Below are 25,375 nucleotides of genomic sequence, written 5' to 3'. Positions count from 1 at the left end.
AGAAATACTTGATTTAAACATTGGTTTGTCCTGTGGTTAAGATGTTTTCATCCACAGGCAGTGCCAGCGATGGACTTTTGAGCTTAAGTCCCAGATCTCTTTAGCATAGCGCGAGAGGTTGACTGTTCACCACATGTGGCATTTTATTTGGAGCCAGTGTGCTTTAGGTCCAATGCTTGTGACAAGCTCCACACATTCACAATAAAAAATGTAAAAATGATATCAGCCAATTAAATTTTATTAATTTTTTAGTTCTTAGCTCAAGAGGCGTTTCTAATATTTTATCATATCCATTCACAATCAGGACAGTTACACACCGATACAATGGATTCATGTGACACCACCACTTACTACAACTTCATTTATAAATGTATAGTATGTATAAAAATATAGATATTTAGGGCACCCAGATAACTCAACTGGCTGAGAGAGCGACCCATGTATGCAGTGGCCTGGGTTCAATTCCAGCTCACGGCCCTTTACTGCATGTCTTCCCCCAATTCTTGTCCCTGCTTTTCTGTCTGACTCTCGACTGTGCCTATCAAATAAAGCCAACAAAAGGCCAAAAAAATAACTTAAAAAAAGTGGATCTATAAATATATAAAACATCTGAGAAGGTCAACAAATTTTCCTAAATGGACCATTTGTGGAATTTCTGTCACATTGCATCGCATTAAATTGCACATTAATTAATATGGTATTTATTTATATTGCAATATTTAGTGATTGACTCATGATTCCAAACTCATTTAAAGATTTTAGGTTGAGCTCTGGATCACAACTGACTCTGCCATTGCTTTGGTTCTGATCCAGGGTAAACAGTAGTTTTCTTGTGTAATGGAAAAAATACAGTGAGCATTGGCAGATAATTGTTTAACAATGTACTTTTCTTATTGCCTCAATAACATCAGTGCCAAAATCACATACGGGACTGATGGTTTGCTAATAAGAATGCAGGTTGAGGACATGTCTTCCGACACAGAGGAAAGTGTTTTCAGCTTCTCAGCTTGAAATGATGGCGATAGAACCCAGTAATCACGTCAGAACAGTCATAACATCTCATTTATGTAAGGTAGAACGTTTCAGTATATGGAGGAAATAGGAAGACGTTTTTTGCCCCCAATTTGGTCTAGGCTATTTAATATTTAATATCTGCTGACAGTGAGTCCCAATCAGATTCTCTTTTCCTTGAAAATACACACTTTAAATGCATTAAATTTATTAAAATAACTTCTACCATTCAAAAGTTTGGGGTCACTTAGAAATGTCTTTATTTTTGAAAGAAAAGCAGTTTTTTTCAATGAAGATAATATTAAATTAATCATAAATACAGTCTAGACATTGTTAATGTGGTAAATGACTATTCTAGCTGGAAACGTCTGATTTTTATTGGAATATCTACATAGAGGTACAGAGGAACATTTCCAGCAACCATCACTCCTGTGTTCTAATGCTACATTGCATTAGCTAATCGTACTGAAAGGCTAATTGACGATTAGAAAACCCTTGTGCAGTTATGCTAGCACATGAATAAAAGTGTGCGTTTTCATGGAAAACATGAAATTGCCTGGGTGATCCCAAACTTTTGAACGGTAGTGTAGCTGCTTAGCATTGGGGGAAAAAAAAAAATTGCATTCCTGCTTAGAAGCTGTTCTTTAATGTTACATAGGTGGTCACAAACCTTGTTGTAAAGTTATGGTAGGACCCTGTCTGAAATATAATGTGCAGAGCGCATGTGGACCTGTGGCTCCACAAGCTCCAAAGCACATTTGAAAGCTATATTTTCTATATGCATGTCAGAAAATGTATGGTAGATTAGCTCTAATACATGCTTGTTCCATCAGATGGGCTGTTTATTACTATACCAACCCGAGGAGGTTCCTCCTGTATATCCAGGCCTTTCCCTGTTTATTTGCTTTTATCTAATCTGCCTCAGATCCTAGAAAATCAGGTGTGAGTTTTCCTTCCATTCAGAATGACAGCGTGTTTGAGAAGAGTGTGAGCTGCACCTGTTTGCCTGTGGAGACATCAGTGTGGTTGATGGAGGTGCAGCCTGCATGGCAGGGAGAGTAATACATCATGTCATCTGCCCCACACACAGGGTTGTACAGCTCTCTGACACAACTACAGTTAGCATTACAGTCCACTGTGAGGTTCAGGTCCAAAGAGAAGCTGCAGACAAGAGGGGGAACAAGAGTCAGAAATCAGAGGAACAGAGGGAGGCAGGGACAAATAGAACACAGGAGATAAGGGAAACCAAATGGGGACCAACGGCAAAGAAGGAACCAGTCATGTCAATTTTTCTCATCCTTCCTGTACATCATCATAGAAACATTCTGAAGGATGCTGCTAATACAGGTGCTGGTCATATAGTTAGAATATGATGAAAAAGTTTATTTATTTCAGTAATTCCATTCAAAAAGTGAAACTTGTATATTATATTCATTCATTACACACAGATTGATATATTTCAAATGTTTATTTCACTTAATTTTGATGATTATACCTGAACACTAATGAAAATCCCAAATTCGGTATCTCAGAAAATTAGAATATTGTAGAAAGGTTCAACACTGAAGACACCTGGTGCCACACTCTAATCAGCTAATTATCTCAGAACACCTGCAAAGGCCTTTAAATGGTCTCTCAGTCTAGTTCTGTAGGCTACACAATCATGGGGAAGACTGCTGACCTGACAGTTGCCCAAAAGACAACCATTGAAACCTTGCACAAGGAGGGCAAGACACAAAAGGTCATTGCTAAGGAGGCTGGCTGTTCACAGAGCTCTGTGTCCAAGCACCATCAATTGAGAGGCAAAGGGAAGGAAAAGATGTGGTAGAAAAAGTGTACAAGCAATAGGGATAACCACACCCTGGAGGGGATTGTGAAACGAAACCCATTCAAAAATGTGGGGGAGATTCACAGAGTGCAGCTGGAGTCAGTGCTTCAAGAACCACCAACACAGACGTGTGCAAGACATGGGTTTCAGCTGTCGCTTTCCTGTGTTAAGCTACTCTTGAACAAGAGACAGCATCAGAAGCGTCTCGCATGGGCTAAAGACAAAAAGGACTGGACTGCTGCTGAGTGGTCCACAGTTATGTTCTCTGATGAAAGTAAATTTTGCGTGTCCTTTGGAAATCAAAGTCCCAGAGTCTGGAGGAAGAGAGGAGAGGCACAGAATCCACGTTGCTTGAGGTCGAGTGTAAAGTTTCCACAGTCAGTGATGGTTTGGGCTGCCATGTCATCTGCTGGTGTTTGTCCACTGTGTTTTCTTAGGTTCAAGGTCAACGCAGCCATCTACCAGGAAGTTTTAGAATACTTCATGCTTCCTGCTGCTGACCATCTCTATGGAGATGCAGATTTCATTTCCAACAGGACTTGGCACCTGCACACAGTGACAAAGCTACCAGTACCTGGTTTAAGGACAATGGTATCCCTGTTCTTAATTGGCCAGCAAACTCACCTGGCCTTAACCCCATAGAAAATCTATGGGATATTATGTAGAGAAAGATGCGATACGCCAGACCCAACAATGCAGAAGAGCTGAAGGCCACTATCAGAGCAACCTGGGCTCTCATGACACCTGAGCAGTGCCACAGACTGATCGACTCCATGCCACGCCACATTGCTGCAGTAATTCAGGCAAAAGGAGCCCCAACTAAGTATTGAGAGCTGTACATGCTCATACTTTTCATGTCCATACTTTTCAGTTGGCCAACATTTCTAGAAATCCTTTTATGTATCGTTCTTAAGTAATATTCTAATTGTGACACTGAATTTGGGATTTTCATCAGTATTCAGGTATAATCATCAAAATTAAGAGAAATAAACATTTGAAATATATCAGTCTGTGTGTAATGAATGAATATAATATGCAAGTTTCACTTTTTGAATGGAATTACTGAAATAAATAAACTTGTTCATGACATTCTAATTATATGACCAGCACCTGTAAGTACATGAAAAGGCTGTGGAAATAAGAAATAAAAATATTCAATTGAAACATTTTTTTAAAAAAATGACTTTAAATGACTTATCTTAGCACAAAACATGGACATTCCTAAAACAGATTCTGAGAAAGCCACTTGAAACATGACTTCAAAAGTGAGTCAGTGGTGTCAACATGTGAATAATTAGACAGGAGCTGTAAATTGCCTCACATTCACAGAATGGCAGTCTACAGAAAACAATGCTTCACTGAGCAAACCTGACAACAACCCGAACCAAACTTTACAGATAAAAACAATATCATCTTCTAGACTACCTGAAAACAGTCAAAGACTAACAGGTGCTGACATTATCATCACCCACCTGTTTCCAGACTGCAGCTTGCTGGGTTTGTCATACAGGTGTTTGTACTGTTCCAGCTGCTGTTTCCCCATCAGACCAGACTGATAAGGAGCCGTGACACCAGCCATGGGCACATTGGGGCAATGGATGAGAAAGATGAAGATGGCGGCCAGACTGGTCATTGCGCATATCATGCAGAAACGGATGATACCTCGACAGCGCAGGTTAAACCTCTTCACTATGTAGCCTCCCAACAAGGTGCCCCCGCCTCCCGCTGGTACCACTATGTATCCTGGAAGGAGGGAACAAAATTATAGAGTCATAAAATCTGGCTGAACTTCACCTTCAAAGAAAATACACTTGAAAGCAAACAGCATTCAAATGGCTACATTTTGATGGTGTTTGCTGGGAATGTTAATGATCTCCAAAGGAAGAATGTTATTGGTTACACCTGACCATTCCTCAAACACTTATCATGACAAAATCTTTACTGGTAAACAGCATGCAGGGAGCCTTTCTACAGAGCAGCAAGAGCGCCATTTTTGTGTCGCTCTAGATATTAGACATCCATTTGTCACTCCTTTAGTAGATTTGCATTTGCATGACTTTACTTCTTTATTAGTTACTCACCAAACAATGTGGAGGCTTTTGATGCACTGAGATTGAATTGTGACTCCAAGAACTTTGGCCCAAAGGCGGACACTCCTGCGACGAGGGTGGCCACTGTAGCAACAGTCAAACAAAGGAACACGAATGTAGGATTCTTTAAAAGAAGCAGCACAGATCTGGAAAGGGACAGAGAGAGAGTGAGGGGGCAGCAGAGTGTGCAGAAACTGTAACTGAATAAACTTTAGCTTCCCTTTTCATTATAGCGGGCTGCTGGAAATGTTGCTAATAACCTGCTGATAAACACTGCACTAGATCTGAAGATATATCATCATGTTACATAATGTGCCATGTAATCCCCTGTTTTGACCTGTTTGGATGAACGCTTTCCCTTGTGTTCTGTCTGCTCCCACATTTCAAAACGGAACAAACATGGCAGCTCATTTGGAAACGTTCTCTTGTATTATAATAGTTCACCAAAATGTGTTTCTGAAAACATTTGAGGCGAGCAGCTCAAATGCAGCTGCAGAATGTACCTTGATTTAAATGTTCCTAAATGTTCTTTACTTTTTTGTCCAGGTTGGGACATCATTGAGCTGATTGTTTTCAAGGTCTGAAATGAAGTATGGTCTACCCTAGGGGTCAGTCTTATCTTATTCCCTTTGTAAATACTACACCTTGGTAGGATTATTCATAGACATTTTGCTATCTTTCATTTTTATGTCAATGACAATCATTGAACATAAGAGCCATAGATCCCAGCACCTTCAGGCCATGACTAAAGTGCATAGATGATAAAACACTGAACATTGTCAGCAGTTAAATGAGGAAAAAACTGAATTCCTTGTTATTGATCATCAGTACTCTGCTCACAAATCAGCATCATCTCTTTATTATTGCAATAAACATATTAAACCACGTAATTCAGTCTTCTTTGTTCTGTTCTGGCAGGTGATCAGTGTGTATGAGCATGTGAGTCGATCCTGTTGACACTGTTGGCCCTCCCTGTACTTAGAAACAAATCTAGAATGACCTTCCACACTGCACTGGAAAAGCAAACATGCAGTCCAGCATTCAGCTTTAAGAATTTCAAAGCAACGTCTTTCATTTATGCTCTGTATCTAATTTATGAGCACTCAATTTCAGCTCAGTGAGAGTCCCTACTGCTGTTTTGAGGTTCTCCTCTGCTTCTACTTTCCCTCCTCCACATTACCAAACAGCCACTAAAATAATAAGTGTGAGCTTTTTGATTTGTTTCTTCTTCAACAGTTAAACTCTCAGCACCTTTGAAAAATCTAACGATCCTACAGTAACACTGAATGCTGACAGCTTGCATTCATAGGCAGCTTTTTTTTTCTTGAGATATTGAACAATATATCGTTAATTTTTCAATTTATGGTACAAAAGCAGCTCCTCATGTTGATGCTCTCAGTCATTCTGGTTTGGTTTTCAACCCTCATGATGCTGTTACTGGATAACCCATCTAAACTATATCTAAATCAGCTCTTCTTCTTCCTGTGGAAGTAAGTGCACTACCTGGGCATGTCTTTGACTGATTTGCCAAACTGAGGGTCTGAGGCTGTTGTGTGACTTCCATCCTTCAGCTGGTGGGCTTCAGACACCCGCATGGAGGCGTATTCCTGAGATCCTGCAAGAAGAAACACATGAAGACTATTCCTATATATGTTGGCAGTGGATCCATGAGTGTGTGTTTGTGCAGTGGACAGCAGTGGTACCTGGTAGCTGTCGTGGGTAGCCCAGGATGGGGAACGATATCAGCAGAGCTGCTGCTCCTCCTACTAGGAAGCCGATCCACCAAGCCCCAATCCAGTTTGGGTCCTCTGGAGTCATCTCTGTCCTGTGACAGCATAGACACATCTGAACCACTGGATCTTTACAGATGATGACTTCTACATGCTGCAGTGAGACAGCTCTATTCTATTCTGTTCTGTTCTAGTTTGTCCTGCACTAATCTGTAGCTTGTTCTGTTCTGTTATACTCTAGTGCAGGGGTGTCAAACTCAAACTTTTATAGTCTAGTATGTTCTACTCTCGTCAGTTCTATTCTAATCAACTGCATTTTATTATGCCCGTTACTTCTGTTCTAGTCAGCCCTATTGTAGTCAGCTCTATTCTTAGACTGTAGTCCATTGTATTCTAAAAACTTCTATCTAAAAGTTTGTATACTATAGTCAGCGCTATTCTCAACAGATATGCTCTACAAAGTTCTATCCTTATAATCTAGTCCATTTTTTTCTGGTGTGTTTTGGGATATTCAGCCATTGAAAGCAGACTCACGTCAGGTGGATCTCGGTGAAGATGCTGAGGAAGTATCCTCCCAGCAGGTAGCCTGCTGCTGGACCCAAAACGGCCGCTGCGTAAAAGATTCCTATAGAGCGACAGATACAACAGACTCAGAAGACGAGTGTGTCAGTCTTGCAGCGTCTACTTCCTGCTTCCCACTTATGCCTTCCTGTTCTTCAGTTTAAAAGGGCTATTGTCCCTTTAATGGGATCTGTATCTAGAAAGTTATGTTTCATGAGAAAAAGAGGCTTAAAGTGAGAAACCGGGTGCTTGTTGAATTTGTATGTCTTGGTGAGAACACTGTTGCCATTTGATATAGGGAACAGCGAATGCTGAATGGTGAAGACTGGTGGTGACACACTCTAAGAGAAAAAATTACAGGGCTGGCACTTAATCTGTATTAATGGCAACATAATAATGACCACATTGACTGTGTTACTGTGAGTGTATGAATGTATCAATGTGGTCATTTCTACCTAATAAACTCTCTTATCTGTATCCAATTCTCTCTTAATGGAGGTAATACAAATTCACTGACAATCTGCTTGATGGCTGCTGCTAATTGGCAATATTCCATAGGGTGACAGTAGTACTTTATCTGATCCTACAGGGAGAGATTTAACTTCAACACAATTAAAACGAGGAAAGAAGGACAGAGTTTATTGCAACATGTGCTAGAGGCCTCCTGTTTGCATATGTATTGTCATTATGTTATGTAATCAAAGCACATTCACAAGAGTTAACATTCAGAGAGAGTGATCAGTGTTCAGCTGCCAATATGAGTTGAAACTGAATAAACACACCTCTCCTCTCTACATGAGTCTATACAACTGTGGCCTGCAGCCTCCTTACTGTTTGACTTGAACCAGCTGAGAGTGTCTTGGCAGAGACAACAGAGCAGGGAATACTGAGAAACTCTCTGACCACCTGTCAGCGAGGCAGTTAGTTCAAAGAGTTGCTGCTACTACTGTAAATATATGATAGTTTTATGATAGTAATCTGGGTTGCTGGATGAAACAAGAACACCTGACAGCAACCCAGATTGGACGCTGATGGATATTTTTGACTGTTCTGTGACATTTTTAGACAAAATAAATGAAAACATAACCAGACAATGGAAAAAATAACCTGATATTGCTGTTGTGATATTGTGACACAAGTTAGGATGACTTTTTTCCAAAATAAACTCAAAACCTACAGATTTAGACTGTTTTTTTTCCTCTCAAAGTCCAGAAGAGTAAAAAAAAAACACCTCTACTTCTAAATAAATTTGCTTTCTATAGAACACAAAAAGGTTACCATTACATGCTAAGCCCATATTTGTATAGAAATATCCATAGCTGTACTCCACTATTCAGCCATAGTCACAATTTTTGAATGTCAATTCAAGTGTTATATTTACTGATATCATCCACTAATGACACTTACAAACTGCTGTGTTTGGACGTCTGCGTTTTATCTCCAATAAAACTGAACAAAAGTCTCACATTGTTTGATATCTGACAGCTATCTCTGCACTTTAGCTGCATAAGTTAGCTTTTGTTAACAACAATACGGATAATAAAGAAGGTGAGGAGCTGTATAACCAGCGGTTAAATTGGGTCAGAACCCGTTGGAGTTGAGCTCATTCAGTATCACAGATTTAACACCTCACACACTAACACAAGTGTTAAAATCAGAGTGCAGACTCTGTTCTACATCAAACAAATGCTTGTCTTTTCTTTGATTTCATTAAACAGTTGCAGCATCACACAGCAGCAGGATCTAAAGTGTCTCGAATTTGTGAGAAAAACTGTGCTAAACTTCTGCAGGTGGTACACCAGAGGTAACATTAATTATCTTCAAACATGTCATAGTCATAATATGGAGCTTTACTAATCTAAATGGTTCTACTGCACAGTGGACAGAGCTGCCGTGGACAGATGCACACTTTCTACAATGAAATTGTTGGGTTCATGTTCAAGATGTCACTTTTTATTTTCAGCAGAGGCCCAAATATTGACTCCTCAAGAGAATCACAATATTTTCTGGTCTACAGAGAGATATAACAGTTGTTGTTTTACTCCAAAATTTAAATAAGGAGAGTTATTACAAGAACGAATCTTATCTAATCACTTAAGTAAATAAAAATGAGGCAACAGCCTGATAATGAAACCACAGTTTAATACGCTGAGTTGTAAAGCTCCTGCAGAAATTTTAGTTGGGTCTGTATGAAGTCTGTTTTTAGAAGCATGACAGGCATGTGAGTGTTTCGTGAGCCATTAGTTAAATGAAAAATAATAAAGTCATCAGACTGAAATTTCACAAAAAAAAAAAAAAAAAAAAAAAAAAGTGAACAGAATATACACTGCCTGGCCAAAAAAAAAAAAAAAAAGTCGCCACCTGGACTTAACTGAGCAAATAGATAAGAGCCTTCCTTTGGATAATTACTGCAGTGATGAACATGTTTCAGCTGGCAACAATTTATTGAACCCTAGCTGATGCAGTCAGGAGCTTCTCATTTCTTAAACAATGTCAGAAGACATATCCTGTGGTCATGGAAAGGATGTTAATCTGTTTCAGAAAGGTCAAATTATTGCCCTGCATCAAGCTAAGAAAACAACTAAGGAGATTTCTGAAACTACTAAAATCAGGTTGAGAACCGTCAAACGCATTATTAAAACCTGAAGGATAGTGGTGAACCATCATCTTTGAGGAAGAAATGTGGTCAGTCATATGGTCTGATGAGTCCATATTTCCAAAGTGATGGGGGCATCAGGGTAAGAACAGAGGTGGATGAAGTGATGCACTCATCGTGCCTAGTGCCTACAAGCCTGTGGAGGTTAGGGTTATGATCTGGGGTTGGTCAGGTTCAGCAATGTTATGTTTCCAAAGAATGAGGTCAGCTGACTACCTGAATATACTGATAGATCAGATGTTTCCATCAAAGGATTTGTTCTTCCCTGATGGCATGGGCATGTTCCGAGATGACGATGCCAGGATTCATGGGGCTCACATTGAGAATGGGTGGTTCAAGGAGCATGAGACATCATTTTCACACATGGATTGACCTCCAGATTCTAGACCTCAGCCCCATTGAGAATCTTTGGGATGTGCTGGAGAAGACTTTGCGCAGCAGTTCACCTCTCACATCATCAGTACAAGATCTTGGTCAAAAATGATTGCATCTCTGGATAGAATTAAATGCTGTGACATTGCAGAAGCTTATCGAAATAATGCCACAGTGAATGAGTGCCGTACTCAAAGCTAAAGGCAGTCCAACAAAATATTAGAGTGTGCAACTTTTATCTTTGTGCTGGATGGACAAATTACAAAAGATGAAAGTGTATTAGTGTATGAAAAAACATTAATTGTTCAATAATTCAATAATTAATAATTCATTCATTTTTAATGTCAGCTATTGATTGTTAATGTGGCTTAGCACTGATTAAGTCCTGTTTTTAGAGAATTCAAGATGAAAGGCTGAAAGAACAATATCATGTTGAAAGGATAACTGGAAAAACTCTGTCCTGCATCTCAGTGTTGTTACTTATTCAAACTGTGGAGCTCCATGTTAACTACCTGTTTGAAATTAACATGGAACCCAGAACACCTGAATTATTTAAGGGCAACAACCACCACTCCGTTAGTGTTTTTGAACAGATGCTTTTCAAACACCAGAATTTCAAAGATGCAATGGCTGAACATAAATAGTGTGACATGAGCATACAGAAGGCATACTAATCACAGAGAGTAGTAGTAATTTTTGTCATCAAGTAGAGCTTTCACTTTTAACAGCTTTCAACACTGCTAAATAATTAAATGATTAGAATTAACTATATAGTATTGTATAACCTTGGGGAAAATGACAAGAGAAACTGTGGACAAAAGAGAGTACATGTAAAGAACATTAGACTTCTTTTCATTCTTTTACATAACTTGATCTTTGGAATTTGACGCAAATAATCTTCAGCATTTTTACACTTATTGACACATGAGATTATTATGTGCTGCTATTAGAATAACTACTTTAAAATATGTAAATGAAGCAAAACAAAGCAGCACTGCACTGGCTTTCATGAACAACTGATGTGATGTGACTCACCGACGTAAACAGGTGCATAGTTGGAGTTGACGTTCTCATCCAGGTATGTGACCCCTAACGTGTAGAGAGGCGTAGCACCAATCCCATGCAGGAACTGGCCCAGCATGAACACGAAGCGATAGCTGGACAGCCCTCCTCCCTCCTTGTCCTGGCATGGACTGGTACGGTTTGCTGAGCACATTCCTGTTTGCTCAGGTAGGCTGACTTGGTAGGGCGGTGAAGTGAAGTGAGGCAAGGCAAACACCAGAGAACCTAGTGCCATGATGAGCACCCCCCATCCCAGCCAGCGAGGCTTGTGCCCTGTCCCCCCAAAGTAGCTGACGAATATCACACAGATGCAGGAGGCGATGTCGTAGCTGCTGACGATGAGGCCGCTCTCGTAGCTGTGCAGGTCAAAGCGTCGCTCGATGGAGGTGATCACGGTATTAATTAAGCCGTTGACTATCATTCCCTGGAGAAAAGCAGCCACACTAAGGAAGAACAGCACCCAACGAGGGGTGTTGAAAACTTGCATGGCTTTGGGTGTCAGAGCCCCCCAGCCACACAGCTGATCCGAGTCTGGGGATATCAACTGCAACCCCAAAGGAGTTTCTGCATGAGGTTTTGTTTCAGCCCCATGCATCTGCCCAGGGACTGATGAAGCCCCGGTGAAAATGTGGGGCTGGATGGGGACATCAGGTCCCAGGCTTCTGGACCCTGAACCTATAGGGCTGCCTGTCTGGGAATCCACAGGGCTGGGGGTGTCCAGAGAGGGATCCCCGCTGAGAGGGCAGTCCTGGAGGTCCAAGAGCTCCTGCTTGGAGCTGAAGGAGGCGTCGGCATTTAGCAAGACTGGCATTGCCCCTCTGAGGGGCACTGTGAGGGTCCTGTGGAGGGAGGGGTCTATGAACTGAGGTGATGAAGTGATATGTTTACCACCACCACAATGTAGAAATGAAGTGTAGATCAATACTGGGTTAATGTGAATTTGCTGTGGTGAGGTCAGTGTCAGGCTCGTCCCTGGTATTATCTATTTTAGGCTTGTGGTGTGCCCTTCATTTGTCCAAGGTGCTGAATATGTGTTAAGGCTCTTCAGGTTTTCCTGTTTATTGGTACAAGGCTGCACAGGGTGGAAATACTGCTTCATAGCGGTGCTGAGGAATAGCATCCTGTGGAGACAAAAGAAAAGATAAATGAGGAAATTACGAAACAATCATTTATAATAAGGCACAAATCATCAATGCACTGAAAGCTGTGAGTTATGACTATTTTGTAATCTGTGCAATATATGAATTTCGACATATGGAAATTCTGTATCATATCATCATCAGCATCTCCTTTTCTGCTGTAACACTCCAAAGACACAATATAGTGCTGCTTGAAAATCTGTGAACCCTTTAGAATTGTCTACATTTCTGCAAAAATGTGACCGACAACATAATCAGCACAAAACTAACAAAAAAAAGGAGAACAGAATCAAACAAATGACATAAAAATATTCAACTTGGTGTCTCATTTACTAAAAAAATTATCCAAAATTAGATATCTGTTGCCGAGCTGAGAGAGCGAATTTAGATTCCTACAGTGTGCCTCGACAAAAAATGTTCTAATTACAAACACAGCCAGCAAATAAATTACTATCAGAAGTTGCACACAGACACAGAGACTCACACACACAACCTATTAAACCTCCAATACCACACAGCTGTAATGAAGCATAAGTAGCGCCCTCCGCTTCAGCAATCACAAACACAGATCATCGCTTTAACACTAACGTTTAAACAATGTAACTATTTAGAACAGCTTGTGACGTGGCAATTAAGTCCTAAATCAAGGGCCCGAGTCTCAGACATGACCGTGTTCAAATGCCCAAAAAGATTCTTTAAAGATCTTCAAAAAACATCACCAGGAGAGTCAGCACGCAGGGGCAGCAGGATTTATTGTCGACACAAAACCCAGGAGCAGTTCTTAGCAGCGACCAGCACTGCAAGTACTGAAACAACTGAGCTGTGCATCGTTTTTTATGCTGTCAGAGTTGGCCACTTTTTCCATGCCTATAGGGTATATTATTGGATAGACAGCTTTGACACCATTGTACATTGTCAGATCTTGGCATCAGGTTATCATATTTCACCATTAGGTCACACTTTACAAGAGGACATGCATATCAGGCTGTTATTAGGTTATGCTTTGCAGTGAACATCCCCAGACATGTTTAGAATTGCCCTAGTCTTACTGTACACTCACCCCTACTGTTTTTTATGACGGTCTTTATGCATGTTACACCATTGCATATCGCTATGTTTCTTATCCACTTTTTAAAAGTTACATTGCCTTTAGTATACAGTTATGTTTTGAGTACTCCATATTTCATTTTTCTAAAAAGCATATGATTTGTGTTCACATCAAAAATACATATTTTATTTTATGATCTTCCACCAACATTCCTAGACATCCTCACTGCTCCATGACCCTTTCTCCCCCTCACTTCTACACACACTGCTTCAAGGCCTTTTTTTTCCTTCCTCCACAGACACACACATAATACCATCAAAACATCAGTGATTACTAGGATATTTTTCATTACGTATTTTCACGTGTTCACATGTAATGCTGCTTATTAGTTTAATAGCATTTGCCATGATTATCTCATCTTTTTACTTTTAGCACATCGTACCCAAAAATATTACACTACACTTGACACGACATTTAATGTTTTTCACCAAAATACAGTACGCAACAGCCTCACAACACCTTTTTACTCATCGATGCAGTTTAACCCCTTTACATATGCCATGTATTTTTTAGCAGAAAGCATAAAAAGCTTGGAAGATGTTTGTCTGTAGGACAATTATGGTGAAAATAGTGAGCAGCACTGAATGGTTCAATAAGTTTATGTGCCTGTAGATGGCATAAGAGTGAGAAATGCTGTTTCGCTGCACAGCCACTCATCAGAAGTAGGGACTATTGCTTCTGCAGTGTCTTCTGCATGTTCAAATGGTTTACACTATTTGAATAGTTTCAAATTTAGTGGGCAGGTTTCATTCAAATTATACTGTCAGAACTTTCAATCTGCTCTCAATCAAGTCCAGGAGAACAAGAACAATCAGGAGTTCAGTTCGGTTATGCTGCAATAACATGCAAACTGACTGTGAAAAACTCTTCTGACAGGCATTTTGTGACTATTTGCTTTGTCAGCAGAGCCTAATTGGATACATCTACAAAACACAGCTGATGGAAGAGACTGTGACACATAATATTGTTATTATATAATCAGTTTAGACAGAATATTGTTCACAATAGCCTGCATGATAAAAAATGTTTGGCCTCAAAAAATAAATAAATAAATAATGCCACAGTTTGCTTCAGTGTTTTTGAGTTATGACTGCTTCCAATGAAACTATGTTTAACCAACAAACTATGTTGAGTTCGAAGAATTAGCTTTGTCCTTACAATCACAGGTATTTTAAAATATCATTTTTAACTGTTTTAAATTGTGCAGGCATGTGAAGATAGCAAACTTCAAAGTCATGGAGAAGAAACATTTTGTTCCCAAGCCATTTTCATTAAGCTACCTCAACTTGAATTTAGATTTAAATCAACAAATGCAGAAATTTTACTTTAACTTACACATAATATCAACTTACAATTACTAACATTATATCAACCAAACTCATTAAAAATTATGTTTGCAGCTTAAATAGCTCATCTAAATCAGTAAATTACATTTTTTTTCACTAGTAACCGTGCATTGTAAAAGTTTTAGAGTGCACCAAGTGGCATTCAGCTTGCAGATAACTTTGTCAAGCACAGTTCTCTTTTTTTTCTTTTTTTTTTAAGATTTCAGAAAGAATGAGGTCAATGAGCCTTTTGAGGTTACCAGATAGAGCTTTGAATTTAAGAGCTGTTGCATTATCATTTTCCAAGTACATGGTGACAGTTAAAGTTTAACTCTGGGTTATTTCAACTTTCACAGTGTTTCTATTCCAGTTCTACCATGCAGTGCAAAGTTTGCACAATGGAACCACAACAACAATAATAAACTGAAATAAACCTGGTTACAATAAACCAGCGTTATTCTTCAACTTCTGCTCAACATCAGATCATCAACTGAGAAGGAGTTAATGTATTGCTGTTCCACATATACTGTCTGTTTGATTGTATACTGTGCAGAATGAGCTTTAACAGTGGCAACAATTTAATGAAGTAGAAAAAGGGAAAAAGACTAAATTTCTCATACAATGAACCAGTAAACATGATCACTGATAAACTGAACTCCCAGTGAGGTAAAGCTATGTGAGGCAACTCCTGGACCACCAGACTGAGGAACTGTTGAACTCTGGTGGTGCTCTGTAGCTCTCCACCTATCACCCACCTACCTGCAACTACAGACACTTCTTCACATGTGCAACTCAGGCCACTTGGCCAAACGGACATCGACCTCATAGTACAGTTTTTGACCACATGCCTATTTATTTGTTTACCACTGGTAAACACGTGTATATTCTATATTTTGCTGTGTAATTTCACTCTTTTGTATTTATTAATTTCTTTGACTTACAATCAGGACCCAAGGACTAATTTCCTGCCACCTCATGAATACATGTGCTGGCATGACAATAAAGAATCTTGAATCCTTGCTTACTTACTGTACAGAAATATTTCATTCTCAGACACTATTTAGAATTGAGAAAGTGTTTTTCTTACTATAACACACAGCAACATTGAAATTAATATTCTATTAAAAACTGTATTAGCCACATATTGTATGATTTGCTTTTGTAGTTGCACAAACTCATATTTGCATCGATAATGTCTAAAAGCAGTGTTTCCAAAGTGTCTATTTTAAGTCTACTAAGGACTACACACAAAAAAGAACATTTTCTGCTGGTTTTACTTAAATTGCTTACATGCTAACATTATGTTAATTGACAACCTATAAGAGTATAAAACTCTACCCTGTGAGAGTTGAACAAAGCTTCAAAAATGCAAAATAAATCAAATTATGAATATAATTTGCCTCCTACCTCCATTCCCTTATTTGATACGCAGCAGGCCTGGCAACATTTATGAGTGTAGATAAGTTTTTTAAAAAAAGAGACAGAAATGGAGCAGGAGAGACAGAGTAGAATAAAGATGGAGAGTCAGTCAGTGGTATTCATGTTAGGTCCTAAGCCCGTCTTTCAAAGCCTCTTATAGTCTGAAGCAGCACATCAGCAAAGTCACACACAGCCCGTCCCCCCAATCAGTGGAGTTCTGCAGGCAGGCTGGGGGAGGGAGGGATGGAGGGAAGGAGGGAGGAGAATATTCCCAGCCCACATAATCCACCTGAGAGATAAGTGCTCACCGATACTGACCTGGAGCTGAGGTCTGAACTGGATTTTCTAAGTGTGAAAGTGTGTAGAAACAGAAATCTTCATTCAGAATATGGCTGTAACTAATCTTTCAATGTGGGTGTCATTTAATCTATTGTAAAATGTTTGATCTGCATGCAAAGTTGGCACCAGTGCACAAGACTGTCGGTCACTTCACTTTTGTAAAAGGAGGGAAAGCTAGACTCATGTTGAATAGACAATAGTAGCACCAAACCATCTGAGAGGCAAGATGTGGAAACACCATTTTCACAATCGCTAATGTTGTCTTGTTTAATATAACATTAACAAGCCCCTGTCCATAACATCAATAGGCTTCTGTCATTACGGTTTTGTGAGTGCAGTTTTTTTTTTTTTAAACCTACTGAACTTCCAGCAGTTTCTGGGTGTTTTTTTTAGTCCTGCTATATTTTCACTCACTGTCATTTTTCACTGCAATGTAAAGTCCTGCACCTCTATGAAAACACTACAACTATGACTCGAAGTGGCCAGAACTCCCAAATGTAGGTGGAATTTCTCTAAATAATTTACAAAATTTGAAGAATAAAACTGGAATCAACTTGTGCAACAGTTTTCCAAGTCTCTAAAGGTGTTACTATTACAGGGGCAAATGGTGATTCTCTATGCCATACCTGTAGTCTATTCATACTGTTAATTTGTCTCCATACTTGTCCCTTGTCTGCTCTCTGTAAACACACCCTGCAGTTGAACCCAGGTCAGCTGAACAGGTCCTGAACTTTTGTCCTTTGACTGTTGGTAATGACTGACTTACAAATACCTTTATGATTTATTTTTGTTTGTTTTTTACAGAACTGGCTTATGTCAAAAGGTATTTTTTGTGCCTCTGGTAAATGATAAATGTTTTCCTTTTTTCAATTCTTTTTAATGATGACATGCACTTCAACATTATTAATATTATTTGCTACATCACCTCTGCTACTTTCACATCTAACACTCCTGTACATTACTTAGCAGATTTATTTGGTTTAATTTAGAGGTAATTAGTGACCTTTAGCCAAATATTTCTTGCAAAACCAACTCTGCTCAACTGATTCTACTCTACCTACCCCCCCTAAATGATAAATAGCAGCAGACAGTGAACAGTTAACTGACCATATATGTAGCAAGCTGAAGATATAGCAAAAAGAAGGTTAAATACAGATTTATTTGTCAGGAAAGAATGAGGCATCGAATCATAAAGCCTACTGGATGAATGTTAATTCTTATTTTGTTAATGTTGAACGTTAATATGAGTAGTTAACCCTTTAGCCAGAAGATCGGAAGTGGTCAGATAGATTTTGGATAGTCTGCCCTGTGAAAGCCAAAGATCAATTAATGTAGCTCTACAAAAAGCTCTTACATTTCAGCTATTTGCCTTCAACGCTGGATTTCGGCCTATGTGTAACATCCATATTTTTTTACTTTTGCCAAAGCTTCAGTGTTGTTTTGGTGCCCAGTGACGTTTAAGTATGTGGTGGGAAGAGGTCCCTTGTAAAACTTTTATAGTCCACCAAATGGCAATCAGGTTGCAGATAACTTAGTTACTTATTTAGCAAAGTTTGCACTTTATGAATGATGCCATATAAAGTGAAGTCGGCGTTTTAAGGTTCCCCGATAGAGATTTTAGAGATAGAGCTGTTGCATTATAATTTTTTTTCAGTAAACCAAGTAACAGTTAAGGCAGATTCTTCCCTGGTGTATTTCCCTTATTGTGTCTGTAACTTGCTCTATAGGGAACATGCTGTGCAAAGTTGGCACGATATAGTCACAACATCCACAATAAAATAATAGAAGCCTGGCATTATCATTTTTCCAAGTACACCAAAGAACAGTTAAAGGTTAAGTATGGGTTATTTTAACCTTCACTTCGTGCAAACATTGCATACAGTGCAATGTTTCACAATGTAACCACAACAACCACAATAAAGTGAGATAAACATGGTTATTCTTCAACCTGAGAAAAAGTTAATGCATTGTCACTCCTCATATGGTGTCTGTTTGATGGTATAAACAGTGTGACATTAACTTTCCGCACAAAGACACAACTGTACAGATTGTGTTATAACTGACATAATTTTAATGAAGTAGAGAAAGGAAAAACGAGCACTTCCCTCACTGACTAAATTCCTCATACAATAAACAAGTAAACAGGATCGCTGATAAGCACAACTTTTGTAACTCTTTACTTATTGTCATACAAAAATATTTCATTTTCAGATATTATTAAGAAATGTGAATTTTTTTGTGTGACACAGCACATTGGAAATGACATATTAATTAACACGATATTTGTCAACCATTGTATCATTTGCTTTAGCGTTGCACAAACTTACATTTTTGCATGAATAATGTCTAAAAGCAGTGTTTCCAAAGTGGATGTTTAAAATACTTCAATGATAAGGATTCCTTGTTTTACTTTAATTGCATACCTATTATAATGTTAAATGAAAACTCATAAGTCACTTACGCTCCTAATTCTTGTTTCTATGGTGCTGTACTTTTTATCTGTGCCCACAATAATCGTTGTTTAAAATCATAAAGATGTCTTCCTAATAGTGTCTGTTACAGTAGACTTTAGAATGTGGACAGCAAACGTAAGAAAATATGCTTAATTTGTTTTCTAAAAGGGAGATGAAAGAAATGTTACATGGTATTAAATTACAGAAGCTAGTGGCACACAGATTTGCCTTTTTATATTCAAATTCCAAAAACCACAAACATGTGTACAATGAATTAATGTCAGGATTTTAAGCACTAAAACTAAAGAATAGTTGTTGGAAAGCTACCCCAGCTCATTACTCTCCATGAACATCTCTGAGTGCAGAATGCCACAAGGTCCTGAGAAGCAAAGCTGTTTGCTGAGCAACACAGAAATGAATAGGACTGTCCGACCACGCTGGGAGCTGTTGTCTATTCAGCTGATCCCTCATGATAAGCAGGAATAATACAGTCTGGGAGGGAAGCCAGAATATGAAATCCAATTAAAATCCTATAATGTGTAATTGACAGGTTGACGGGTGTCCATATGAAATTAGGCCTTGATTCCAGTTCCTGGTTGTCCGAGTGCGGACGCGGGGGTGAAGTGGGAATTTGTGAAGTGGGGGATTGTGAGTAGAGTTTTAAAAGGATCATAAAATGTGGGGAGTGGATCGATATCAGGTGATGATGATACGACCAGAGGTGGGAGTGTCCTGAAGGTTGAACCAGGCCACTCCGTTAACAATGAGGAAACACCTTCCTGCCCTGCTGATTGTTTTTCTGAAGCAAGCCACAGACAAGTTCTCACTGGGCTTATTTTAGATTTCATTCCTATCCAATTCTCCATCTCATCTTTTCATTTTTGCTTTCAAAGTGAGATCAGAGTGAGGAGTTGTAATATTAATAAGCAACCGGGTCTACCCTGCCTACCAGGTCCTTTATCCTCACAGCAGAAATTTGTTTACTTTGGAATGGGGAGTATTTCCTCTTCTGTGGTACACAAAGCCTTTTGAAGTATCACCAGAAAGTCTCGTATGGTAATTACAACAGACTCAGTTAAAGCCCAGAATTTCAATTTTACTCAGAGACACTGGTGTTTGCAGAGTGTGTGAGATGTCACTACAATGGAAGCAATGTTTACTGCAGCAGAGGACCCAACTGGTCGAGCTGCAGCACAGGACAAACTGTGGGACTCACTGAGTCAGCTGCAATAACAGGTAACCCTGTTTGAACCCAGTGAGGATGTAGTTCCAGGAACTTTCTTTTTGAACCTCAAATCAGATAAACATACATTTTTAAATGAAACTACTGCAGCATTGTGCATTTGGCCTCAGTGACCTCATGCATGTTTTGAGGCTAATCTTACATATATTTGACAAGAGACAAGCTAATCACAGCCTGATTGCTCCTAGTCTTCTTTTGTACACAGCAGGAACAGTCAACTTGATTCACCTAAGCCTGAACTTGTCAACATGGATTTATGAGTCATTTGGTTCCATCTTCTCTGTTTTTACGTCTGCAGAGCACAAAGAGGTCTGACTTATTTTATTGCATCCGTAACAGTCAGAGACAATAAACGTTACAATTACTGCACCACACTAAAAGCTTATTTCCATCTGCAGTCCATAGAAGGAAGCCAGCAGTGGGCTGACCTATGAAAAGTCACTGGTGGTCAATTCAAACAATGACATCTTTCCAACTGACATCAAATTATTGCTTCTGAATAATACTAAAGAGGTAATCCTTGTGCACCACTTTTTTACTGAGAAAACTTCTGTTTCAAATAAAAATGTAAATTCATGACAGAGATATACTCTGCATCCATAGGGTCATGCTTCTCTAACCTGAGGGTTTTTTTCCATTGGATAAGGTTAGAAAATACATTCTGCTTTTACATAGAGCATTTTCAGAATTCAGAGACAGAAAACTCTTTTTTTTGCTATGGTTGACAGAGGTTAACACACTGCTGTTTCATAAAACCAGCAAATCGACAAGCCACACGCACATCACACAAACACCATTTAGAATCATGTTCAAATAGAAAAAATGCAACCGAGTACAGAATCAGGCTGCAAAGCACACACACGACAGTGGAAATGCTTCCAAGAGACACTAAAAGTGATGGATCCTGCTGGGACAAGGCTGGTTTTTCCATGGTCAGTCATGAAGTAAACAAGTGGCAACCTCTGTTGCTGCAAAATGAACCCAATGTGCTGAACACTCGCAGTTTCTTGAACAGCCACTAGAGGCTTGCTCTAAAAGAGAGCCAATCCTTTGAGACCCTAGTGTTAAAATGTCCAACTGTATGGCAGAAATAAAAATGTTTACAGCCAGGTATGAAAAAATGATTTGGTCTCAATAACTAACTTCAACAATAATGAGGATTGTATGGAGATTCACTGAGAAGGCCAAGGGTTTGCAAAGCTGTTATCAAAGCAACAGATGGCTATTTTGAAGAATCTAAAATATATTTAGTTATTTCACAACTGTTTGTTTACATAATTCCACATATCTTGTGTCATAGTTTTGATGTCTTCAGCATGTATCTACAATGTAGAAAGAAAAAACACTGTGTCCAAAGTTTTGACTGGTAGTGTATATCAAGCACTTTGTCAACAAACCAAGGTCTTATCATTCTTACATGTTTTCATGGTTATTTAAGACACTATGACAGTGAAACACAGCCACTGTCTGTGGTAATAAAAGGGGCTTTTTTGACTAATTTTCTTCTATTGAAAATTTTGATTTATCTAAAGCTGAAGAAAACTATTTAACCAACCTGATAAATCTATATACAAATTGGAATTATTGCAGTACATATCTACTACCAAGGCTGGTTCTTGCAAATTACCCCACTGTGGGACCAATAAAAGATTATCTTATCTAATATTATCTTATCTGTTGTTCTGTCCAGTTCAAGCCATCAAAGTACAATAGTCAGTCATTATACTGTAGGCAGAGTAATCCAATCCTGCAGGACCTCACTGTCAAAGTGGGGAATTCATGGGGAGGGACAAAGCAGGCTCTGAGCCAATATTGCTCTTCTACTTGGCTGTAAATTTGAGATCAACACCAACTAGCCCCACAGGCAACAGACAGCACTGTCCATTCCCCCTCACCTCCACAGCAATGAAGCATCGCTGCTGTCTGCTCAGCTCCTGTTTCCCATTCTATTGTCTCCGTCCGCTCTTGATTCTGCAAAAACAAAATGACAGTAAGGACATGAACAAGAGAAAGGGAATACAAATGCACATACTCCAGTGCATAATATGCAAAGAAAAGTTGCAAAAAATCCCTGTAGGTGACTGGTGTATTCACTTAAGTAATAAGGTAAGCAAGTTGAATTTAAACAAAAGATAAACCTCATTGAAGGTAGGCCCAAAGCTTGAAATCTGCATTTACAATATAAACATACTGAGTGACAGTCACAGCACTGCAAACGTGTCATAACAATTATAAATATACATTCTAGCGAAATTATCAAACATAGCTACTCACTAATTTTGCCACTTGAACAGCCAACAGTAGAAGAAAATAAGTTAGCATTTTAGCACTAATGAAGCTAGGGTAACGTCCTGTCAAAGCCTACCATTGGTTGAAGCTGCAGCGACATGTCACCATTAACTGGAAAAGCGATAACTGAAAGAATTATGCCCCCTAGAGGCCTGGTGGTTCAAACAAATAAATGAGAAGTTAAAATGAATGCAGCAAAGCAGCAGCCATTAGAAAAGAAGCACTGCTTACTTTGACTATCTTTAATTAACAGATGGTTTTTCACATTAAATGACAGGGCGATGATTTTCATGGTTTTTAGATAAAATGACTGAATAAAGCCCTGCAAAATGTTACCATCAGACTATGAATATCTTCAAAGTTGCAGGGCCTTTAAGTGCACAGGAGTGGATTGAAATTTTGCACCTTTTAATCATCTAATTTTTTTCACCATGTTTGAGCCCTAATAACTTCATAAGTAGCTGCACTTATAAAAAAATATGAAGATAGGCAGATTAAATATCCAGGACCGAAAAACTCAATTGAGCTTTGTTAAAAACTGCAACCAAATTAATTTTAAATCCACTTAAAGTGTCACAATCCAGAGCCAAATTCTGTTTTATGTTCAGCTGAATGTTTTCAATAGCCAACTTGTATTGAGAATTCTACTCCAAACTCTACAAATCTGAACGTAATAACACCCTGTTTGATATCAATCGCTTTTTCGACAGCCTGGTGTTCCCATCTGTCCCAATACAAAACAATTCTGCTAGACAAGCATCTCCATTCCAGAACTTCAGGGTGCAATAAAATTGCTAAAGGCAAGTAAGGCTCCTGGGCCACACAGCTACAGCTCAGAATTCTACAAAAATTACACCACTGAACTGTGCCCACTTCTCCAGGCAATGTTTAACGGATCACTTGGAGCCTCCCTACTTCCTTATGTCAAGCAACAATAACCGTCTTGCCAAACTAAGGCAAAGATCCATTCCATTACAGTTCATATTGATCAGTTTCCCTCCTAAATACAGATTATAAAATTCTAGCCAACTCCGTTAGAAAGGTTTTGCCACAAATGATTTTGCCAGATCAAACTGGTTTAATCAAACACAGACACTGCAGCTCTAATATAAGGCATTTACTCCATATTATACACACTCCACCCAGTCCAATAGCTGAAGTAATACTGTCACTAGATGCTGAGAAGGCCTTCAACCAGGTGGACTGGGGATTCCTGTCTGCAACATTTTAAAAATTTGGCTTTAGTGATGGCTTTGTCTCCTGGGTAAAGCTGCTTTACTCCAATCCCATTGCAGCAGTCACAACAAACTCACAACAATTCCAATATTTTGACCTCAGCAGAGAAACGCAGCAAGGATGCTCACCGTCAATTCTTACTTTTAATATCGCCAGACATTTTTTTAAAAAACGTGATTTTTTTTCCATTTCATCTGTTGGCACACACAACCCTCCTGCTGGGGTCGGTCTGCTGGTCATTTCCTGGCAGAAGGAAAATGAGTAACTGCTGCCCTGTGGCAAGATTAGGATTAACAGGCTGAATTAAATCCGAAATGGACTGATAAAAAGGAACGCTTCTGTGCGCAGACAAACAGCTTCTGTGCGCTCTAATGGGGATATTGGAGACACATGCGCGTAAACTCCTAATCTGTCAAACACTATGTCAAACTTATGTTAAACCCTCGCAGTCATCTTATGTGCCACATTCGAGTCCAGACTCCAAGTTCATGTTGACCCTTTGAATGCGTTTCAGTGCGTAAAGATAAACTGCGGAGACATGCGCGTATAGTGACCAAACAAACCATCGCTAAGACACTTTCCTGATACTCACCTGAAGCACAGTCTTCATAGTGACAGGAGAGACGATAGTGGTGCAAATCTTCTCGTCGTTACGCATCACCTGGCCCATGATGAAGAGCATCGGTGTAGCGAGCGAGAAGGATGTGATCCACATGGCCGGACACTGCGAGGCTGGCCAGGTGGTAGTGCACGGTACTCTGGAGGTTCTGCAGGGTCTTTTTGGTCAGCAGGGTATACAGGGTGATGGAGTTTCCCAGAGAGCCCACAGCGAACAGAGCCACGTAGATGACAGTGACTATCACCTTAGAGTAAATGTCCATGTTCACTTCCAAGTCTTCCTCCTCCGTTTTGGAAGCGGTGTTCCAGTTTGACTGGTGATCAGGTTAACTGGCGATAGCTGCCGTCTCCAGATGTTTCGTCCGCAGATTCGTCACGATCAGACCTGGATTTCCGTGAAATAAAGATACCAGATAAAGAAGACCTCGCCGAAAAACGTCGGCATCACTACTTAATAAAGTGTGTATCCATGTAAATATCATCTACAGACAGTAAAAAGAAACGTGCGGGCCGAAATAAAAAACACGTATTTTTCAAGTAGGTGAGAGGATTCCAAACCACGTAATCCAGCGATAAAATTACGAGACCACTGTTTTAGTCATTGTGCTACCGATCAGCTCTGCAAGCATTCTGCTTCATCTACATAGAGCACTGTCATTCTGTCAGGTGTTTAACACCTGGTGATTGTTCAGGAAACACGTCCATGTCAGCTGGGGATAATCACAACTTACCACAGGCTGCCTGGTTAAGAACGAGTCAGACAACTATTTATTGTCTCACCAAGAAAACCCACAACATAGAAGCACGTCCACTGCTGTGTTGTGTGTTAGTTTGTGTGTTCAGTGGAACAGATCCAGAGCAGAACTTCGAGCTTAACTCGGGTTTGTTCTCAGAAA

The 25,375-nt window shown here is 39.4% G+C and overlaps 1 protein-coding gene across 2 annotated transcripts in view; it reads right to left on the bottom strand.

Moving 5' to 3' along the window:
• LOC111586199 (solute carrier organic anion transporter family member 4A1-like) overlaps positions 1-24,593 on the bottom strand; it is a 31,982-nt gene extending 7,389 nt beyond the window's left edge. The window contains exons 1-9 of one of the 2 annotated variants that reach the window (XM_055013164.1): positions 24,454-24,593; positions 22,232-22,307; positions 11,284-12,431; positions 7,194-7,284; positions 6,633-6,754; positions 6,433-6,544; positions 4,921-5,075; positions 4,312-4,582; positions 2,010-2,172 (exon numbers count right to left, since the gene is read on the bottom strand). In XM_055013164.1, the coding sequence (XP_054869139.1) occupies positions 2,010-2,172; positions 4,312-4,582; positions 4,921-5,075; positions 6,433-6,544; positions 6,633-6,754; positions 7,194-7,284; positions 11,284-12,121 (1,752 nt within the window). In that variant the 5' untranslated portion in view covers positions 12,122-12,431; positions 22,232-22,307; positions 24,454-24,593. Of the gene's footprint in view, positions 1-2,009; positions 2,173-4,311; positions 4,583-4,920; positions 5,076-6,432; positions 6,545-6,632; positions 6,755-7,193; positions 7,285-11,283; positions 12,432-16,289; positions 16,474-22,231; positions 22,308-24,453 lie in introns of those variants that run through there. The other variant, XM_055013163.1, reaches the window with a different exon arrangement.
• Between the last annotated feature and the right edge of the window lie 782 nt (positions 24,594-25,375).

This window comes from Amphiprion ocellaris, chromosome 8, assembly GCF_022539595.1.
Source record: "Amphiprion ocellaris isolate individual 3 ecotype Okinawa chromosome 8, ASM2253959v1, whole genome shotgun sequence".
Taxonomy (NCBI): domain Eukaryota; kingdom Metazoa; phylum Chordata; class Actinopteri; family Pomacentridae; genus Amphiprion; species Amphiprion ocellaris.
Note: the sequence above shows the minus strand (reverse complement) of the source record. Positions and strands in the feature narration are given on the sequence as shown.